The sequence below is a fragment of the Sinocyclocheilus rhinocerous genome, unplaced genomic scaffold (assembly GCF_001515625.1).
Source record: "Sinocyclocheilus rhinocerous isolate Xijiao unplaced genomic scaffold, SAMN03320098_v1.1 scaffold6, whole genome shotgun sequence".
In the NCBI taxonomy this organism is placed as follows: domain Eukaryota; kingdom Metazoa; phylum Chordata; class Actinopteri; order Cypriniformes; family Cyprinidae; genus Sinocyclocheilus; species Sinocyclocheilus rhinocerous.
In genome coordinates this window covers 431,207-446,676 of record NW_015661999.1, presented here as the reverse complement: position 1 = coordinate 446,676, position 15,470 = coordinate 431,207, and the positions used below count along the sequence as shown (strand labels likewise).

General features: G+C 36.4%; 2 protein-coding genes across 2 annotated transcripts; both read right to left on the bottom strand.

The window, feature by feature from the left end:
- Positions 1-287: 287 nt before the first annotated feature.
- LOC107727179 (uncharacterized protein C20orf96-like) lies at positions 288-5,170 on the bottom strand. Its single transcript, XM_016536964.1, has 9 exons — positions 5,151-5,170; positions 4,931-4,997; positions 4,696-4,854; positions 4,475-4,574; positions 3,478-3,635; positions 3,188-3,289; positions 2,991-3,077; positions 2,808-2,929; positions 288-517 (listed from the first exon to the last, which is right to left on the bottom strand). Exons 1-9 carry the CDS (start codon positions 5,168-5,170, stop codon positions 457-459), a joined length of 876 nt encoding a protein of 291 aa, XP_016392450.1. The 3' UTR covers positions 288-456.
- Positions 5,171-6,085: 915 nt separating this feature from the next.
- LOC107727193 (purine nucleoside phosphorylase-like) lies at positions 6,086-10,484 on the bottom strand. The gene is made up of 6 exons (XM_016536984.1): positions 10,416-10,484; positions 9,889-10,052; positions 9,475-9,578; positions 8,302-8,477; positions 8,014-8,204; positions 6,086-6,798 (listed from the first exon to the last, which is right to left on the bottom strand). Exons 1-6 carry the CDS (start codon positions 10,436-10,438, stop codon positions 6,581-6,583), a joined length of 876 nt encoding a protein of 291 aa, XP_016392470.1. The 5' UTR covers positions 10,439-10,484; the 3' UTR covers positions 6,086-6,580.
- Between the last annotated feature and the right edge of the window lie 4,986 nt (positions 10,485-15,470).

The following is a 15,470-nucleotide window of genomic DNA, read 5'->3' as shown; positions in this document are numbered from 1 at the left end:
ATACTGTATATATATATATATATATATATATACACACACACATATATATATATATATATATATACAGCAAGGATTCTGAATGTTAGTATACCTAAAATTAGACTATTATAGGTATTTAAAAAGTCTGACTTATAAAGAGGTATTCTGTAAATAAAAATGGTAATTTAAAATAGTTTGTGCAACACTAAAATACAAGCAGTATGCAGTTGCATGTCAAAAGCCACATCAGTAAATTATGGTACTTGCACTAGAGTGCAATATATTGTGGTTTTAGAAAAAGAAATAAAGAGGATAAAGCCCATAAAACAAACTGAATGCAAAGACAAATAAATAAAAACGATCTGTACTACTGTGTTACTGAGTAAGATGATTTAATGAAGTGGCTTCATTGATTTTCATCTGTAATATATAGCAGCTCAAGGGAAGACTCAAAAAGGTAATGCCTTCAGCACAAGGCTACATGGGGAGTAAATCCACTTGGGGTATATTGAGATGGACATCCATATCTGGAGTACACCTAAAATATAGACAAACAGTAACAGAGTAATCAGACAGTAATCATATACTCACCCTCATGTTGCTGCAAACCAAAAGATGATATTCAGAAAAATGTTTCAACTGTTTTTGCCCATACAATGAAAGTCAGTTGGGTCCAAAACGACATTACACCAGTTACTTTCATTGTATGGACAAAAAAAAAAATACTTCTTTAGTGTTCCACAGAAGAAATTCATACAAGTCTGTAATGACAAATGATGACAGAATCTTCATTTTTGGGTGCAAAGATCATGTAAATCAGGAGGACTGCTTATGGGACATTTGCCTTTAAGCATGGTCACCACAGCCTGAGACAGTTTGTTTAAGACAGGAAACATGAGAAGTTTCTTTGCTGGGGCTCAGTACATCTGCGGATACTAAAGCCATGTCTCTGTCACGAGTGGAGCAGGAAATCCCAGATCTGTTTATCATTATCTCCATTTAATGAAAACCTTTATAATTTGGTGCTCAGTGTGACATGATACAGTATGTGAACACAGTGAATGTTTTTGCTTGTTTTCCACGTCCTTTGTCCCCTAGGCCAAAACACTTAAGGAATGAAAGTTCATATGAATAAATCTTATCTGTGATAACAGCTCCCATGGGTGGCAAGAGGTTGTGCTTGCACTCGCAGGGCCTTGGAATAAAGTGTCAGATTGTTCTGGAGATATGACCGATTGTCATGGAGAGGAAAATGACATGCTGTTTTGGAACAGACTGTTGGGAAATGTGAAACCTTCATTAACCTTTAATGGGCGCCAGGGATTCCATGAATGCACAGCATTCTCTTGTTCTTCATTTATCTTTAAGATGGCCTTTGGAGTCTTTTCCAAAACTGTGTAATCTAACACCATCTCCAACAGCCCAATACTTTTTCCAAACCCAGCTTTTGTTTGAAAGTCGATAGGGTACTTTTTCCTCTAGTTTATTTGATTTGCAGTGCTCCACTCCAATCTTCAAAAAAGCTCATTGGGTGAACGTGTTACTCATCATACAAGTCTGCATTATCTTTCACCCAAAAATGAAAATTCAGTCATCTTTTACTCACCCTCATGTCATTCCAAACCTGGGGTGTGTTTCCTGTAAAATGATGTAACTTGCTGATTAACTAGCATAGTAATGTGCATCGTTGGAGAAAAAAAAACATCACGGTAACACGGTCGCACATCCACTGTTTGAACCATGTTGGTTCAACAACGTAGGACTGTCATTAATGACGTCACATGCAGGTGGTGGAGTAATAACTTCTGCTAATTCATCAATTCGAGATCTACGAGATGCTACTCTAACGAACAAGGCACCTGATGACTACTATTTTTTGTACCATGTCATCTTGCTTTATTTGATGTTTGCTTCATTATGGGTTCCCTCTTGCATCATACTCTTTCCCATGCGGTTCCCTTTCATGCGCACTCTTAAAAAATGCCGTTGATTGTTGACATGCTAAAATATATAGATTGAAACTTATATATTCAAATGGCATTAATTATATAAAATGCACTGCACGTTAGATTGCTTATTTTGCTCATGTGCATGTATACGTCCACATGTCATTCTAAGAAGAAACAATGCTTCTAACCACAGGTCAAAAGCTGCATTTCCAACTACACAAGTTTTGGGTGTTGTTCATGAATGTCAGTTTGAACTATGGTTTCGGGAAACACTAAATTGACGAAACTTGCAAGCAGTTGGCTAATGATGCTTTTAGGAAACACACCACGATTTTCTTCCAATTTCTTCAAATTGGGTTTTGGACCCCATTGTCTTTCATTATATGGACAAAAACAGTTGCAACATCCTTCAGAATTTCTTCTTTTGCATTCTGCATAGGAAAAAAAGTCTTTTGGAACAACATGATGATGACTAAATGATGCCAGAATTTTTATTTTGGGGTGAACTTTAAATTGTTTCTCAATGCATGATATGAGCTTCTTACCCATAGTGGATGTTAAACTATCACGGGCTGTGTGCTGTCAGTATGCTTGAGAAGGTTTCTTGAAAGTGAAGTTCTCTAAGTGTTGCTGTTCTATATCTGTTTATGGGAGGGGTCGGGTCATACTAACACTGTTAGACATTTCGAGGGGTTTGTTGAACTTCCTTTCAAGTGGCCAATTTTGTGAGAATGTTTCTCTGCAACTGCAATTATTGTATAACTTGGGAATGCTTCAGCTGAAGAGCTTGGCAATGTTCTTGTGTTAATTGAGGACATAAGAGCTGTTTGTGATAAAGAAGATGTTTGCCTCAATAACTCAATGTCCTCATCCACTTACTTGTCTGATTTCATGAAAACATCTGGAAAGATCTCTCTCCTGATGTTTTTTGGTCTTGACAGTTGCAGTTCCTGAATACTCTTCCTTAGCTCTTCATTCTTCCTCTCCATCTCCATTACCACCTTAAAAAATATGGTAAATTTACAATGTAAATACATTTCTATATGAACAGACTTTAATTACCTTTCTCCGCTGATGAATCTCTTCTCGTATTGTGTCATTCTGTGAGGCCGTCAGTTTGACAATGGGAGGGATGTGGGAAGCATGTTTCTGAAAACCAAACCACATGCATATTTTTTTATAAAGCTCCTAAAGTCACAAATTACCTCCATTTACCTCCATAAATAAATCTAAAAATTGACACAGAAGAGCTTCTTTACCTCAACTACAGCAGACAGCACTTCCTGTTCTCTTTGGTGTTGGCGTCTCTCCAAATTGACCATTTCTTTCTTAAACAACAGGTTCAAATCTTCTTGCTCTTTCTGACAGTTATAAAAGGGGAAATATGTTACAACTTAATAAAACACTGAAGAGTTCTTATGGGAGCTAGAACCACATGCGTTTTTTAATAAATAAAGGATTTTCCTGAATATAATTTTGATGACTTTTTTTCAGTTGGCCAAAATGTCAGCTTTTGGTCATCCTGTAGTGAGTCCTGCTCATATTTTACCTGATGCATGTCTTTCAGTCTGTCCAGCTTTCTTTCCATATCTGCAATCTGCAAGGCCTTTACTGGGAACTCCATATCTTTGTATGTCTTCAGGCTGCGAAGCTCTTTCTGAGCCTCTACCACCTTCGCTTTCAGCAGATCCAACTGCTTCTGCAAACCTACATTTATAAGATGAAGTCAGCTGAAATTTCTTATGCAGTTTGGGGTTGTTTGTTTTTGCTTTACCATTAACAACCATCGCAGAAACAACACTATATGGCCAAAAGTATGTGGATAACACGTGGACCTCTCTGTGTGCACAGGGGATGGAACAGAAGAGAGCCTCATTGTACATTAAATGTTTTTGTATGCTTGATTTTATGCACCTGCTTGTAATGGATGTATACTCTACTGGTCAAAAGTTTGGGATCAGTAAAATAAAAAATAATAATAATAACATACTTTTATTCAGCAAGGATGCATTACAATGATCGAAAATGAAAGTAAAGACAACAAAGTAAAGATTACACTCCCAAAGATTATTCTTAATATAAATGCTGTACTATTTTATTTATTTTTTTAAATCATGGTTTCCACAAAAATATTAAGCATACACTGCTTTCAACTTTCTTTTTCAGTGTTTCTTGAGCACCAAATCAGCATATTAAATCATGTAATCATGTAACACTGAAGACTGGAGTAATGACAGCTAAAAATTCAGCTTTGCCACCACAAAAATAAATTACATTTTAAAATATATTCAAATAGAAAACAGTTCAAATGCCTCGGTGAGCATAAGAGACTTCTTTCAAAAACATTAAACAATCTTACCAACCCCAATCTTTTGTAGTGTGGTGTAGCTGAAATAGCCAAAACAATACAAAAAAAAACAAAAAAAACATACACACACAAAAAAAGTTTAAAACATACCTTTGGCTATGTAGTGTACAGTACATATTGCATTTTAAATGATGAGCAGTTAAACAGTTAAAGCATAACTGATGAAGTATAAACTAACCACTCATATGTGTCTGTAATGCCTCCTTTATATCTCTCAGTTCTGCTTTGTCACTTTTATTAAGATTGTCATTCCAATGTTTCAAAGCTACTGCTGATCTCTAGAAAGAACATAACAGATCATATTTTACTGGTTAAGCATATTTAATACTTGCACAATTCAAACAAAATGTTTGAGTTCAGTGCTCTTTGTGTACAATGGGAACTAAAAATGTAGCTCACCATCTTTTGCTCTGTCTGGATAAGCAGTTTGTTGGCTCTGGCAAATGAGCTTCTGTCTGTATCCATAATGCTTCTGGCCATCTGCAGGTTCGTCTCTTGAAGCTGTTCACAGAGCTCCTCCAGGTCTTTTATTGCTTCTTTCCTGGATTTGATGAGTAACTACAACAGATTGCAGCTGTCAACATGGTGTACTGTATACTAATCACAAGTGAACTATTAAATTCTACTTTCCTACTTTATAGCACACACAATCAGTTCTTTGATACTGTATTTCGTCTTTGTGGTGATCTGATCCTGCTCCACTGTTTCAGTTGTCCTTCTTGTAGGGAGTTTGGGGAGTGTTGTGAAATCATTGTGGACACGAGGTTGAGATGTTCCTGTTCATAAAGCAGAGATTACAAAATAATACATAAAGACAGACATGTCTCACAACAACTGTAGAAGCATTACTGTACTTCGATCCTAACTTAGCCATGTTTATACCTGATTTTCCAGTCGGAGATGGTCTGGTTTCTCCTTTGTTAGATGATATGACGGCTTTATGATGAGAAGTTGCCCAGAGCAGAGGGCTAGACCGTGTACTTCGCTTCCATTTGCTGTAATCCTTAAAAAAAATAAAATTGTTGCAGCTGCAGCTGTCTAACTTTACAGAAAGCAATACTCATACATGGAAGAATAAATGGGGTGTGTACTGCAAATATTTTCATTATCTGTCACAAAATGCCATTATATTAACATAAGAAATACATAACCATAAACAGTCAGTCATACCACGGAATTAAAGTTAAGCATATTTTGAGCTGCCATAATATTGTTTTTTTCTTCAGACCAGTCGACATCAAATTTACCGAGAGTTCTTAAACTATTCCAGCATTTCACAAGTTTGTCATAGCAACCGGAGATACACGCGAGTGCAACGTGCTTCTGCTGCCATCTAGTGGACATACTAAGCATGCGCATAATTGCGTTGTTTTCTTTATTTCAATTCCTGTTGTGTTTTCATTATGTAGCCTAGCAGGAAAGATTATGTCACTATTTATATGAATTTACAGAAATCAGTATATATTTTATGTGATTGTAGCAAAATTAGTTAATTAAGAATTGTGAAATTTCCCAATTCTTGTCAAAATGCACTTTTGTTATTGCTGCATTGCAGAACAATGACAAAATCCATAAAATACACTACTGTTTTTTCCCTCTTATTTAATGGAAAAATAATTAGTTTAATTAATGGGGTTTGTACTGTATAATTAAATTTTTTTATGATGTTGTAATGTAAATGATAAAATAATTGTAAAATATATTTTCAAAATACACTTTTATTGCTGACATTTCTGGATTATAGATAAGACGAATGTTTATAGAAGAGAAGGTTATACAAAAAGGCCCATATTCAGTGGCACATTTACAATGCAAACAGTAAATATAAAATGTATTATAAATAGCATGGCAATGATTTATATATCCAACTTTATCATCAAAATATTAACATTAGAAACTATATTACTTTGCATAATGAATAGCAGTGCATACATTTTTTTACTGCATAATTCCCCACGTAAAGGTGCGCTTAATATTATGTAATCATCAATATACAGATGCATATACAACCTTCACAGCACAAAAAAAGAGAAACATTTAATGAATAACATATGGAATAACCTAGTGTTTTAAGTTTGTTGTTATGGCACCATCAAACAAGATCATTTTTGTGATCACTGCAAATAGTAAAATCTTAACATTTAAATATCTAAAATAAATGTGTTATTGAAACAGATGTTCTGTAATTACATTCAAAGGTATAAAGAAATGAAAAACATGATCATAGTATAGCTGCAGATTTTCCTGAATGAGGTTTTGATTGGCAGTTCCAGTGTTGATGACATCATGCCGTGTTGTTGTTGATGTCCATCCGGCTGATGAGCTCTGTGACGAGCGCCTGCAGCGTCTCTGAACGCATTTTGCTCACTTCCAGCACAGCTTCATGATTGACAGACTCATTGTCCTCATAGCTTTTCACTACTTTGTTAGTGATGAGGGAGAGACCAAAAACTCTCATGCCACAATGACTGGCAACCAACACTTCTGGTGCAGTACTCATTCCTTTAAAGGCAAATTAGACATAAATTAAAATTAAAATGCATAATTATGACAATATAACAATATGACTTACAATTTCTATACAATACACAGTTGTGTATCAACCTAGCAATTTGGCCATAATGGCCAACTGGCTTTTTATTTGACTGCTTACCAACTACAAATATAAATGCACTTGGAATATTGATTTAAGTTTAAGAAATTAATATATTATAATATATTATATTAATATATTAAATCTATTATGAATATGATAACAATCTATAATGTCACAGCATTATACAAGATATGTGAAACTAACACAGCTGCGCAGGAAATCAGTAGCCTGGCACAGTGGCAATTATTCAGCTTAACGGTCATGACAGACAAATATGTGACCCTTGATATATTTACGATAGGAAATTTACAAAATATCTTCATGGAACATGATCTTTACTTAATATCCTAATGATTTTTGGCATTAAAAAAAAAATCTATAATTTTGACCCATACAATGTATTTTTGGCTATTGCTACAAATATACCCCAGCGACTTAAGACTGGTTTTGTGCTCCAGGGTCACATATTTGTCTGCGGAATGCAGTGACTGACCAATCAGAACCAAGTATTCCAGAGAGCTGTGCAATAAAGGAGCTTATTCATCAGGCAGAGAAAAAAAACTAATATTCAGCACTTTTAGGGAAATTTAAACATAAAAAATAAAAACAAAAACTAGGTATGCATGATATATTGGTTTTAAATCAATATTAGATTAATTTATTGGTATTGAATATTTAATTGTGCATGCTAATTTCCTCTATTTTTACATTTAATAAAACACTAATAGTTTAATAATGCAGTTAAATATAATCGTCATCCAATCTCTATATGAAATATGGAAGCCATTGACTTCCACATAATTTTTTTCCATGCAATGGAAGTCAATGGCTACCAGCAACTGATTGGTTTTCAACATTCTTCAAAATATCTTCTTTTGTGTTCAACAGAAGTAAGAAACTCATACAGGTTTGGAACAACTCGAGTAAATGATAAAAAAAAATTTTTTGGGGGGGGTGAACTATCTCTTAATGAAAGTGTTGTTAAGTTACATCATCAGTCAAAGTTACAGTCTAAGCTGGATTTTTTGAAAAGCTTAAATGCCCATTCATTGTTTAAGCAATTTAAAGATTTGGATTAGATATGAATTGTATTGATTTTACGAAACGAGTCATCAGCTTACCAACTGCATCCACTCCCAGTCGGTGCAGAAGGCGGGCCTCAGCTATGCTCTCAAAGTTGGGTCCTCCCACCATGCAGTAAACGCCCTCTTGAACACACTGGGAGACGCCCATGCTCTTACAGATGTCGAACGCCATCTTCCGTAAGCTTTTGTCATAGACCCCAGACATTGGCGGAAATCGAGGACCAAACCTTGACAGTGACCGATAAATGATTACATTCCTTTTACTGGTGATTCTAATGAATGAACGCTTTTTAAACTCACTTCAACATGTACACTGATACTCACTTATCATCATTAGGGCCATTTAGAGGGTTCAGTCCAGCAAGTCCAGGGAAGTTAATGTGGTCACGTATGATCATAATATCACCACAGCTATAACTGTCTGCTAATGACCCTGCTGCATTAGTGACAATCAAGGTTTCGACACCCAGAAGCTTGAACACTCTTACTGGAAAAGTGACCTGAGGAACACAAGCACAAATTCTGGTAACTGTTAATCCATTTTCAACATCCAGTGCCTTTGTAATACACCTTCAAGAGCTTGTGAGTGTACTGTACAGGCATGCTACCGATAAGCCTTTTTAATCTAACTGTCTAACCACACAAAATTTTCACTGAATGGTACATTGTGCTCAGATATACAGCATGTGACTCAAATCAGCATGACCAGGATGGAGCAGAGTGAATATACTGTGCGGGCATCCAAAAAGAAAAAGGAATCTCCTTAGTCTATCATAATTTTAAACTGCAGCATGACAGCATGTATAGAACAGTGTTTTGGGGATACTTTTGGAATGCAATATAATTCTGTTATATAATATAATTCTATTTGTGACACATGATGTAACTGTCAAGATAGACAGATTTTGTATTAACCTGAGTCATTAAGCAAATAAAGCCTGATGGGACTGTGTTAAACCGTGTTAGCTCAAGAAAGATACATACTTACCAAGGTGAACTGAAGTGAAAAAATATCACTGAAAAGTTTAGGGTCAGTAAGATTTTCTTTTGAAAGAAATTAATATAGTACTTTTATTCAGCAAGGATGCATTCAATTGATTAAAAGTGGTAGTAAAGACATAAATAATGTTACAAAATATTTCTATTTTAAATAAATGCTGTTTCCCAAAAAATATTAAGCAGCATTACTGTTTTTAGCATTGATAAAAATATGAAGAAATATTTCTTGAGCATCAAATCAACATATTAGAATAATTTCTGAAGGGTCATGTGACACTGAAGATTAAAGTAATGACTGTTAAAAAATCATTTTATATAACAGAAATAAATATAAAAATATATTCAAATAGAAAACGTATTACAATATTACTGTTTCTACTGTATTTTTGATCAAATAAACAGCCTTGGTGAGCATAAGATACTTTTTCCAAATCAATATAACACCAAACGTTTGAACAATAATTTATGGAAAAGAAGGATGGCATGAAAAGGTCAAACCTTGCTTAACGAGTGTCCCTCATACATGTGGAATCGGCCCTGCATGCACACACAGGTCTTCCCTTTGAGCTCTCCAAAAACCAGCCTTCCAGCATGACCCTTCACTGTTTGAATATACAAACACTTAGTCAAGACACATTATCACATACAACATAATAGACTACAAAAACTTTATTTTCTCTCTGATTTAATCAAAAATGGTCGAAAAAGTGCAATGAATCTGCTGGTTGTAATCTTGGCACTTTAAAATTTAAGGCACCATTTAAACCAAAATTCTTGATTTCTGCAGGTTAAAAAAGTTTAACAGTGTAACATGCTAGCATAATATAAATTTTTTTGCTAGTACTTTATTTCTGCAAATGGACAAAAACACTGATGCAAATACATTGTTACATGCTCTGAGCTGCATCTTACCTGTGCTTTGAGGAAAGCCAGTGATGTCTGAGTATTTGAACGAGTCTTGGCATTTGAGCGCATCCACAAGCATTCCCAGCCCAGAACCGCAGATGATGGCTACTTTAGGTCTGTGTTGTGTCTGGGACAGCAGCCAGTCTGCCGTTCTCTGATAGTCCTCATGGCTGGTGATGAGAAAGCAATTAAACTTTTAGTTTTGGTTTTATTAAACTGACTCTATATTCATTATAAGGAACTGTGAAATTTAAAACATCAATTCAACTAAAATAAAACATGCAATTCATTTGCTGCACATTGTGGTCTGTTCCATGACAGTTTTTGAAATAGGCCATATTAGGTCTATTGTGACTAATACAAAGTATTATATTGACATTATTGATTAAAAATGAATCATGTTTTATACTGTGAAATGACAAACAGAATTCAACAGCATTAAACAGAGCTACGCTTTTAAATTTTTGACAAAAAGTACCTATGTATGATATTTTCCTTCATATACACAATCCTAAAATGGAAAGAAAACTTACCAGATTTGATCTTTACTATGCATGTTGGTCTTGTGTGTTCGTCTTGAAGAAAGTTTCAAACCGAAGAGTGATCCTGGTGTGTGAATGAGAGAGTAGCTCTCTCCATTTAAGTAAAGCTAATGCCTGACCTCACTAACACACACAAACACTCTGATTGGTTACAACTTAGTATTATAGTTTAGTCATGCCAAATGAAATGTCTTGTAATTTGTAGGTGTGTCTGAGTTTAAATATCAGAGGCAAGCTACACTTTTAATCAGATTTGGGGGATGTAAGCTTTTAAACCACATAAGAAAGTCTGAATACATTACTAACTAACACTAGCTTCTCTAATCTTTTTGTATTCTATTTATTTGTTTTCTTTTTATTTATTATACAATTAAAAAATGCAAAAAAGGCCTATAGCACTAGCTTGCTCTATTATTTTTCTAATCTATCTGTTTTCTTTTTATTTATTATATGATTTAAAAAAAAACTTTGCTACGTGTACTGCATTAAGCTAACTGAGACTTGTTATTGCACTTGCATATCATTGCTCTTTTGTTGATTTTGATTGCTTCCATTGTCCTCATTTGTAAGTCGCTTTGGATAAAAGTGTCTGCTAAATGTCTAAATGTAAATATATGCAGTATGAGATCTGCCAATGGGTCAGGCTCGAGTTCTGCCACAGGATCCGTAACATGTGAAGCCCATTACCAGGGGTACAGACTCCAACCCAAATCTAAAGCACAGGACCAGAAAAGTTTAATTTGGGGACCTCACAAGATTCGTCTGATTGCAAGCAATTTTCCACTTTTAGATGCAGATCCAAAGGCTTGTAAAAACATTTCAAAGGTATAATGCAACTTCTTTTCTCTTGACATTACTATTATTAAGAGAAATGCATTTCACACAGTGGTTGACCCAACTTCTCATTGGCATGCTCTGGCAGTGTATGAATTGTCCTTGACCAAAACCAAACACTGATACAGCACATTGTTTCCCACACATTCTTTACTTTTAGAAACAGGATCTGTAAGAAAAAACACACACACAGCATTCACATTATTTTATATAATATACAGTTATTTGGCTACTTACCAAATAAATAAACATGTAAATAAATGCACTTGGAATATTGATTTGAGTTTGAGAAAAACTCAAATCAAAACTTTTTAAAAAAGAAATAAAATAATTTTATGTCACAAGAGAAAGACCAGAGTGTGATACAAGATATGTGAAACTAACACGGAAATGTAGGAAATCAGTTGCCTGGCACAGCGGTCAATACAGTTTTACGGTCATTACAGAAAACTATTTGTCAGCGGAATGCAGTGATTGACCAATCAGAACCAAGTATTCCAAAGAGCCGTGCAATAAAGGAGCTTATTCATCAGGCAGTGAAAAAACCTAATATTCAGCACTTTTAAGGGCATTTAAGTATAAAAATAAATAACAACAAAAAGTTAGTATCAGGTTTTGTATTAGTTAGCATTGGATATTTTTTTGTTAAATGTAATCTTTAGCAAATCTCAAAAATCTCAATATCTATTTTATATATTATAATAGTGTGATGCCTAAATTCACTTGTAGCAGTTAAAATAAATTATTATTTATTTATTTTTTTTTGTGTTTTATTTTTCATTTATTTAGACAAATACTGTCTGGTTATTGGCCATAACAAGAAAATAATTATCAGCATACGGTATCAACAAGAATTTTAATATCAGTGTATCCCCCAACAAAATTGATCACCCAAGAAAAACAGAACTAATTGAATCTGAAAGCAGCATTTTGATTTCAAGAGCAGACTCAATCCTAAACGAGGTCATTTCTATGAGGAACATTCAGCTCTAAACAATAATATTTACATTTTCAGCATTGCTCTCTCACATACCATCAGTCTGACAATGCGCACCAGAGTCAAGATAGCTTTCAGACACATGAACACCTTTTGTCCCAAGAGGACATGGAAAAATTTGGAATGTAATGTGAGTGATACAATGTAATCAGACAGATAAAGAGAAAGTCAGAGAACAACAGACAGAGAGCGAGAGTGTATCCCTCTCTCTGTAACTACATTAACAATGTTGAGTGCCAAGCATACCCCATGCATCTTGCTCTCTCTCCATCTGCTCAGATGTAATCTGTAGCGTATGAGGCACATGTGATTTCACCCACTGGAATCTGATTGCCCAATTCAATCATTATTAATGGATTCTAAATAAAAACACAAAATATGAGAGGAAATGAAAAAACTCTATCTACTGTATTGTAACATTTGATGTAAATACTGAAATAGCATCGGGACAGATTAGGAGAAATTTAGCATTACATATCTTGCTCACCATTGGATCCTCTGCAGTGAATGGATGCCATAAAAATGTGAGAATTAAGCAGTATTATGGATAGTGGACTGGTATTTAGCCAGAAGCAACAGTTTGAATTTAAAAACATCTTAAAACGTCTTCGGCATGACCTGTGTCTGAAGCAAACATCTAAACACAACAATAACATTGGCCGGCGACAGCCTATGATGTCACTGTCGGTGCAACCACAGTATAAAAGGATGCCGATAGAACACATCATTCGCTTCTTCGTCTGAAGCTTGCGTCCGAAGCATGGCAAGAAAGAGGACACAGTGTCTCGTTCCCTTCTCAGGGAACCATGGTTACATGCGTAACCTGAGACATTCCTTTCTGAGGGAACTCGAACTGCATCCTCTAACGGTCACTATGGGGAATGTAATACCCACGCTGCCATGCTGAGGGGTGTGCATGGCAAGCATCAAGGCGAGCACTAAGAACTAACTCTACCATAGCCATGGGAGTTGCACCTTGGACGCCTCAGCGGCTGTCAGTGACCATATACCCTTCAGCCAAAGGCCTGAGCCATATGCCCAAAATAACTTACCTGTTATGGGCTAGGCAAAGAAAGCCTGGAACCAGGACAGAGCTCAAAGGCTTGGAATCAGATAAAAACCTGATTCCTTAACCCTTTGAGCGGTATGGGATTTTTATTTCTGTGCCCCTGGAAGTACGGTCCCACATATGGGATTTAGAATGTTCTGTGACGTCACAAAACTGCCAAATTCAAACTGCTTTTGTGCTTTGTCTGGCGCTGAGATGCACTCTGCACTTGTCATATAATCGCAGTGTTTTTAACCACATAATGATTATTTTAGGTTTCAGACATGTAAATACACATAAGTACTAGTAAAACAATACATTTAGAGTTTGTAAAATACACACGGATGTCTATGGAAGTAGCAATAACAATCCATTCAAATATAATTTGCTGATGTATTTTATTCATATCAGATACACATAGTGTAAGTAACTATAAAGTTTACTCTATTCTTCTCCCAGTTCACCAGCCACTTACTTGCATGTATTTCGGGAGAAATTGATTCATGTGCTGTAAATCTGACTGACAGGACTCTCTAAACTGCACCGCGAACAAACATGGCAGCGCCCATCTCACATTATACATCACGATCAAGCTCATTTATGACAGTTTTTAAACAACACAACACACTCACACATATCTGTGAATCGGAATATCAGATAGTTGATGACATGGTAAGCAAGTGTGTGAATATTTTGAATAAAAAAGGAAAAACTAAATAAAAGCGATCCATCTGTCATACAGTGTTTTCGTGGCTGCGGTGTGTTACGTGACAAGCATAACACGTCGCCATGGAAACATAAGGGGAAACGTTCTAAAATAACGTTCGCCTAAAAAAAACTCACTCTGGGGGGACAGCTAGAATATTTTAAACTCACCAGTGAAAAGGTTAAAGGGGATATGGACAGGCGTCTAGGGATGATATTTAATAAGATAATAAGATCTACCTGTCTAAACCAATCTAAACTGGGAGCAGCATGCAAATAGACAACCCTCCATAATGAGGGGAGCACTGCCAGACTCAAAAAGGGTAGTCTAACAGGGCGGCAGAAAGAAGGCCTGTCGACCTAATATAACTACACACAGGGCTCCTACACACTCACAAACTCATACATCAGTATAAGGAGAGTGAGGGTCCCATACCGCTAGGTCTGATGAAGAAGTTTGTGGGAGCGGTGCCTTAGCATCACCCTTACTTTTGTGGAGAGCAATACTAGCTCAACCACAAGAACAGAATGGGACCCGAAGCCATTCGTGCACATGATTAGAGCTCCTCAGAGTGAGTACTTTCCAATAATATACCTTCAGAAGGAAGGTAGTACATCACACTCATACTTCAGGGAAAAAGTGCACTCAAAACCACTCGTAAGAGGGGAGAGACTGATTCAACCATAAGGGCAGTGTGACAAGGAGGACCACAGTGGGCCTGACAACCTATCAAAACTGCAGAGTGGAATTCAGAGAGCGGAGTTACTCAAAACTCAAGCTCAGTGCATTTGCAGAATGGTCATGGGGTAGCTTAAGTCTGCAGAAGCCCCTCAGGGAGCGAGACAAAAATAGCTCACTTCATGAGCTATTCCTTGACTATCATCGTACTCAACTTGCAGTGCTAATCTGGGTTCTTGATGACCAAGGAGGCTCCTAGAAGAAGCCTAACGACTTGGTGTCAGGGTTCTCCAGAATGAACAGGGAGGCCCAATAAGACAGGTCTAACAACCCGCTATCAAGTGAACCAGGATTCTGTACCAGAGACTATCCCGCAGGTAGCCCACAGGAGCGCAAGGGGGGTGGGGGGTACAGTCAAGCTCCTGTCTCCAGGGAGCAGAATGCTCAACTGCACCTACTCGAAGGTGAGGAGCCCCAGCTTGACCTAGAGAAGCAAGAAGATAGTAGCCTGTGAAGGCCTACAACTTGGGCTAAGGAGAACCCAACTGGGGAGGTCAAAACCACAGACCCCAAGAGGTCACCAGAGTGCTGCAAGAAGAAGGCTAGTTACTACATACACACAAGAAACTAGCAATAAAATAGATATAATAGTCCACAAGTCGTCAAATAAAGCGTGCCTCACACGGCTCCGGGGGGTGAATAAAGGCCTCCTGTAGTGAATCCATGCGTTTTTGTAAGAACAATATCCATATTTCAAACGTAATAAACACTTTTCTCTCACTT

Excerpts from the sequence above, each read along its gene's own strand:
- LOC107727179 (XM_016536964.1), bottom strand. The coding sequence starts at position 5,170 with ATGGCTAAGTTAGGATCGAA. Across the intron at positions 4,575-4,695 it reads TCCAGACAGAGCAAAAGATG|AGATCAGCAGTAGCTTTGAA; the intron begins GTGAGCTACATT and ends TGTTCTTTCTAG. Across the intron at positions 3,290-3,477 it reads GACTGAAAGACATGCATCAG|AAAGAGCAAGAAGATTTGAA; the intron begins GTAAAATATGAG and ends TATAACTGTCAG.
- LOC107727193 (XM_016536984.1), bottom strand. The coding sequence starts at position 10,438 with ATGCATAGTAAAGATCAAATCTG. Across the intron at positions 9,579-9,888 it reads TGGCTTTCCTCAAAGCACAG|TGAAGGGTCATGCTGGAAGG; the intron begins GTAAGATGCAGC and ends ATATTCAAACAG. Across the intron at positions 6,799-8,013 it reads ACTGGGAGTGGATGCAGTTG|GAATGAGTACTGCACCAGAA; the intron begins GTAAGCTGATGA and ends TTGCCTTTAAAG.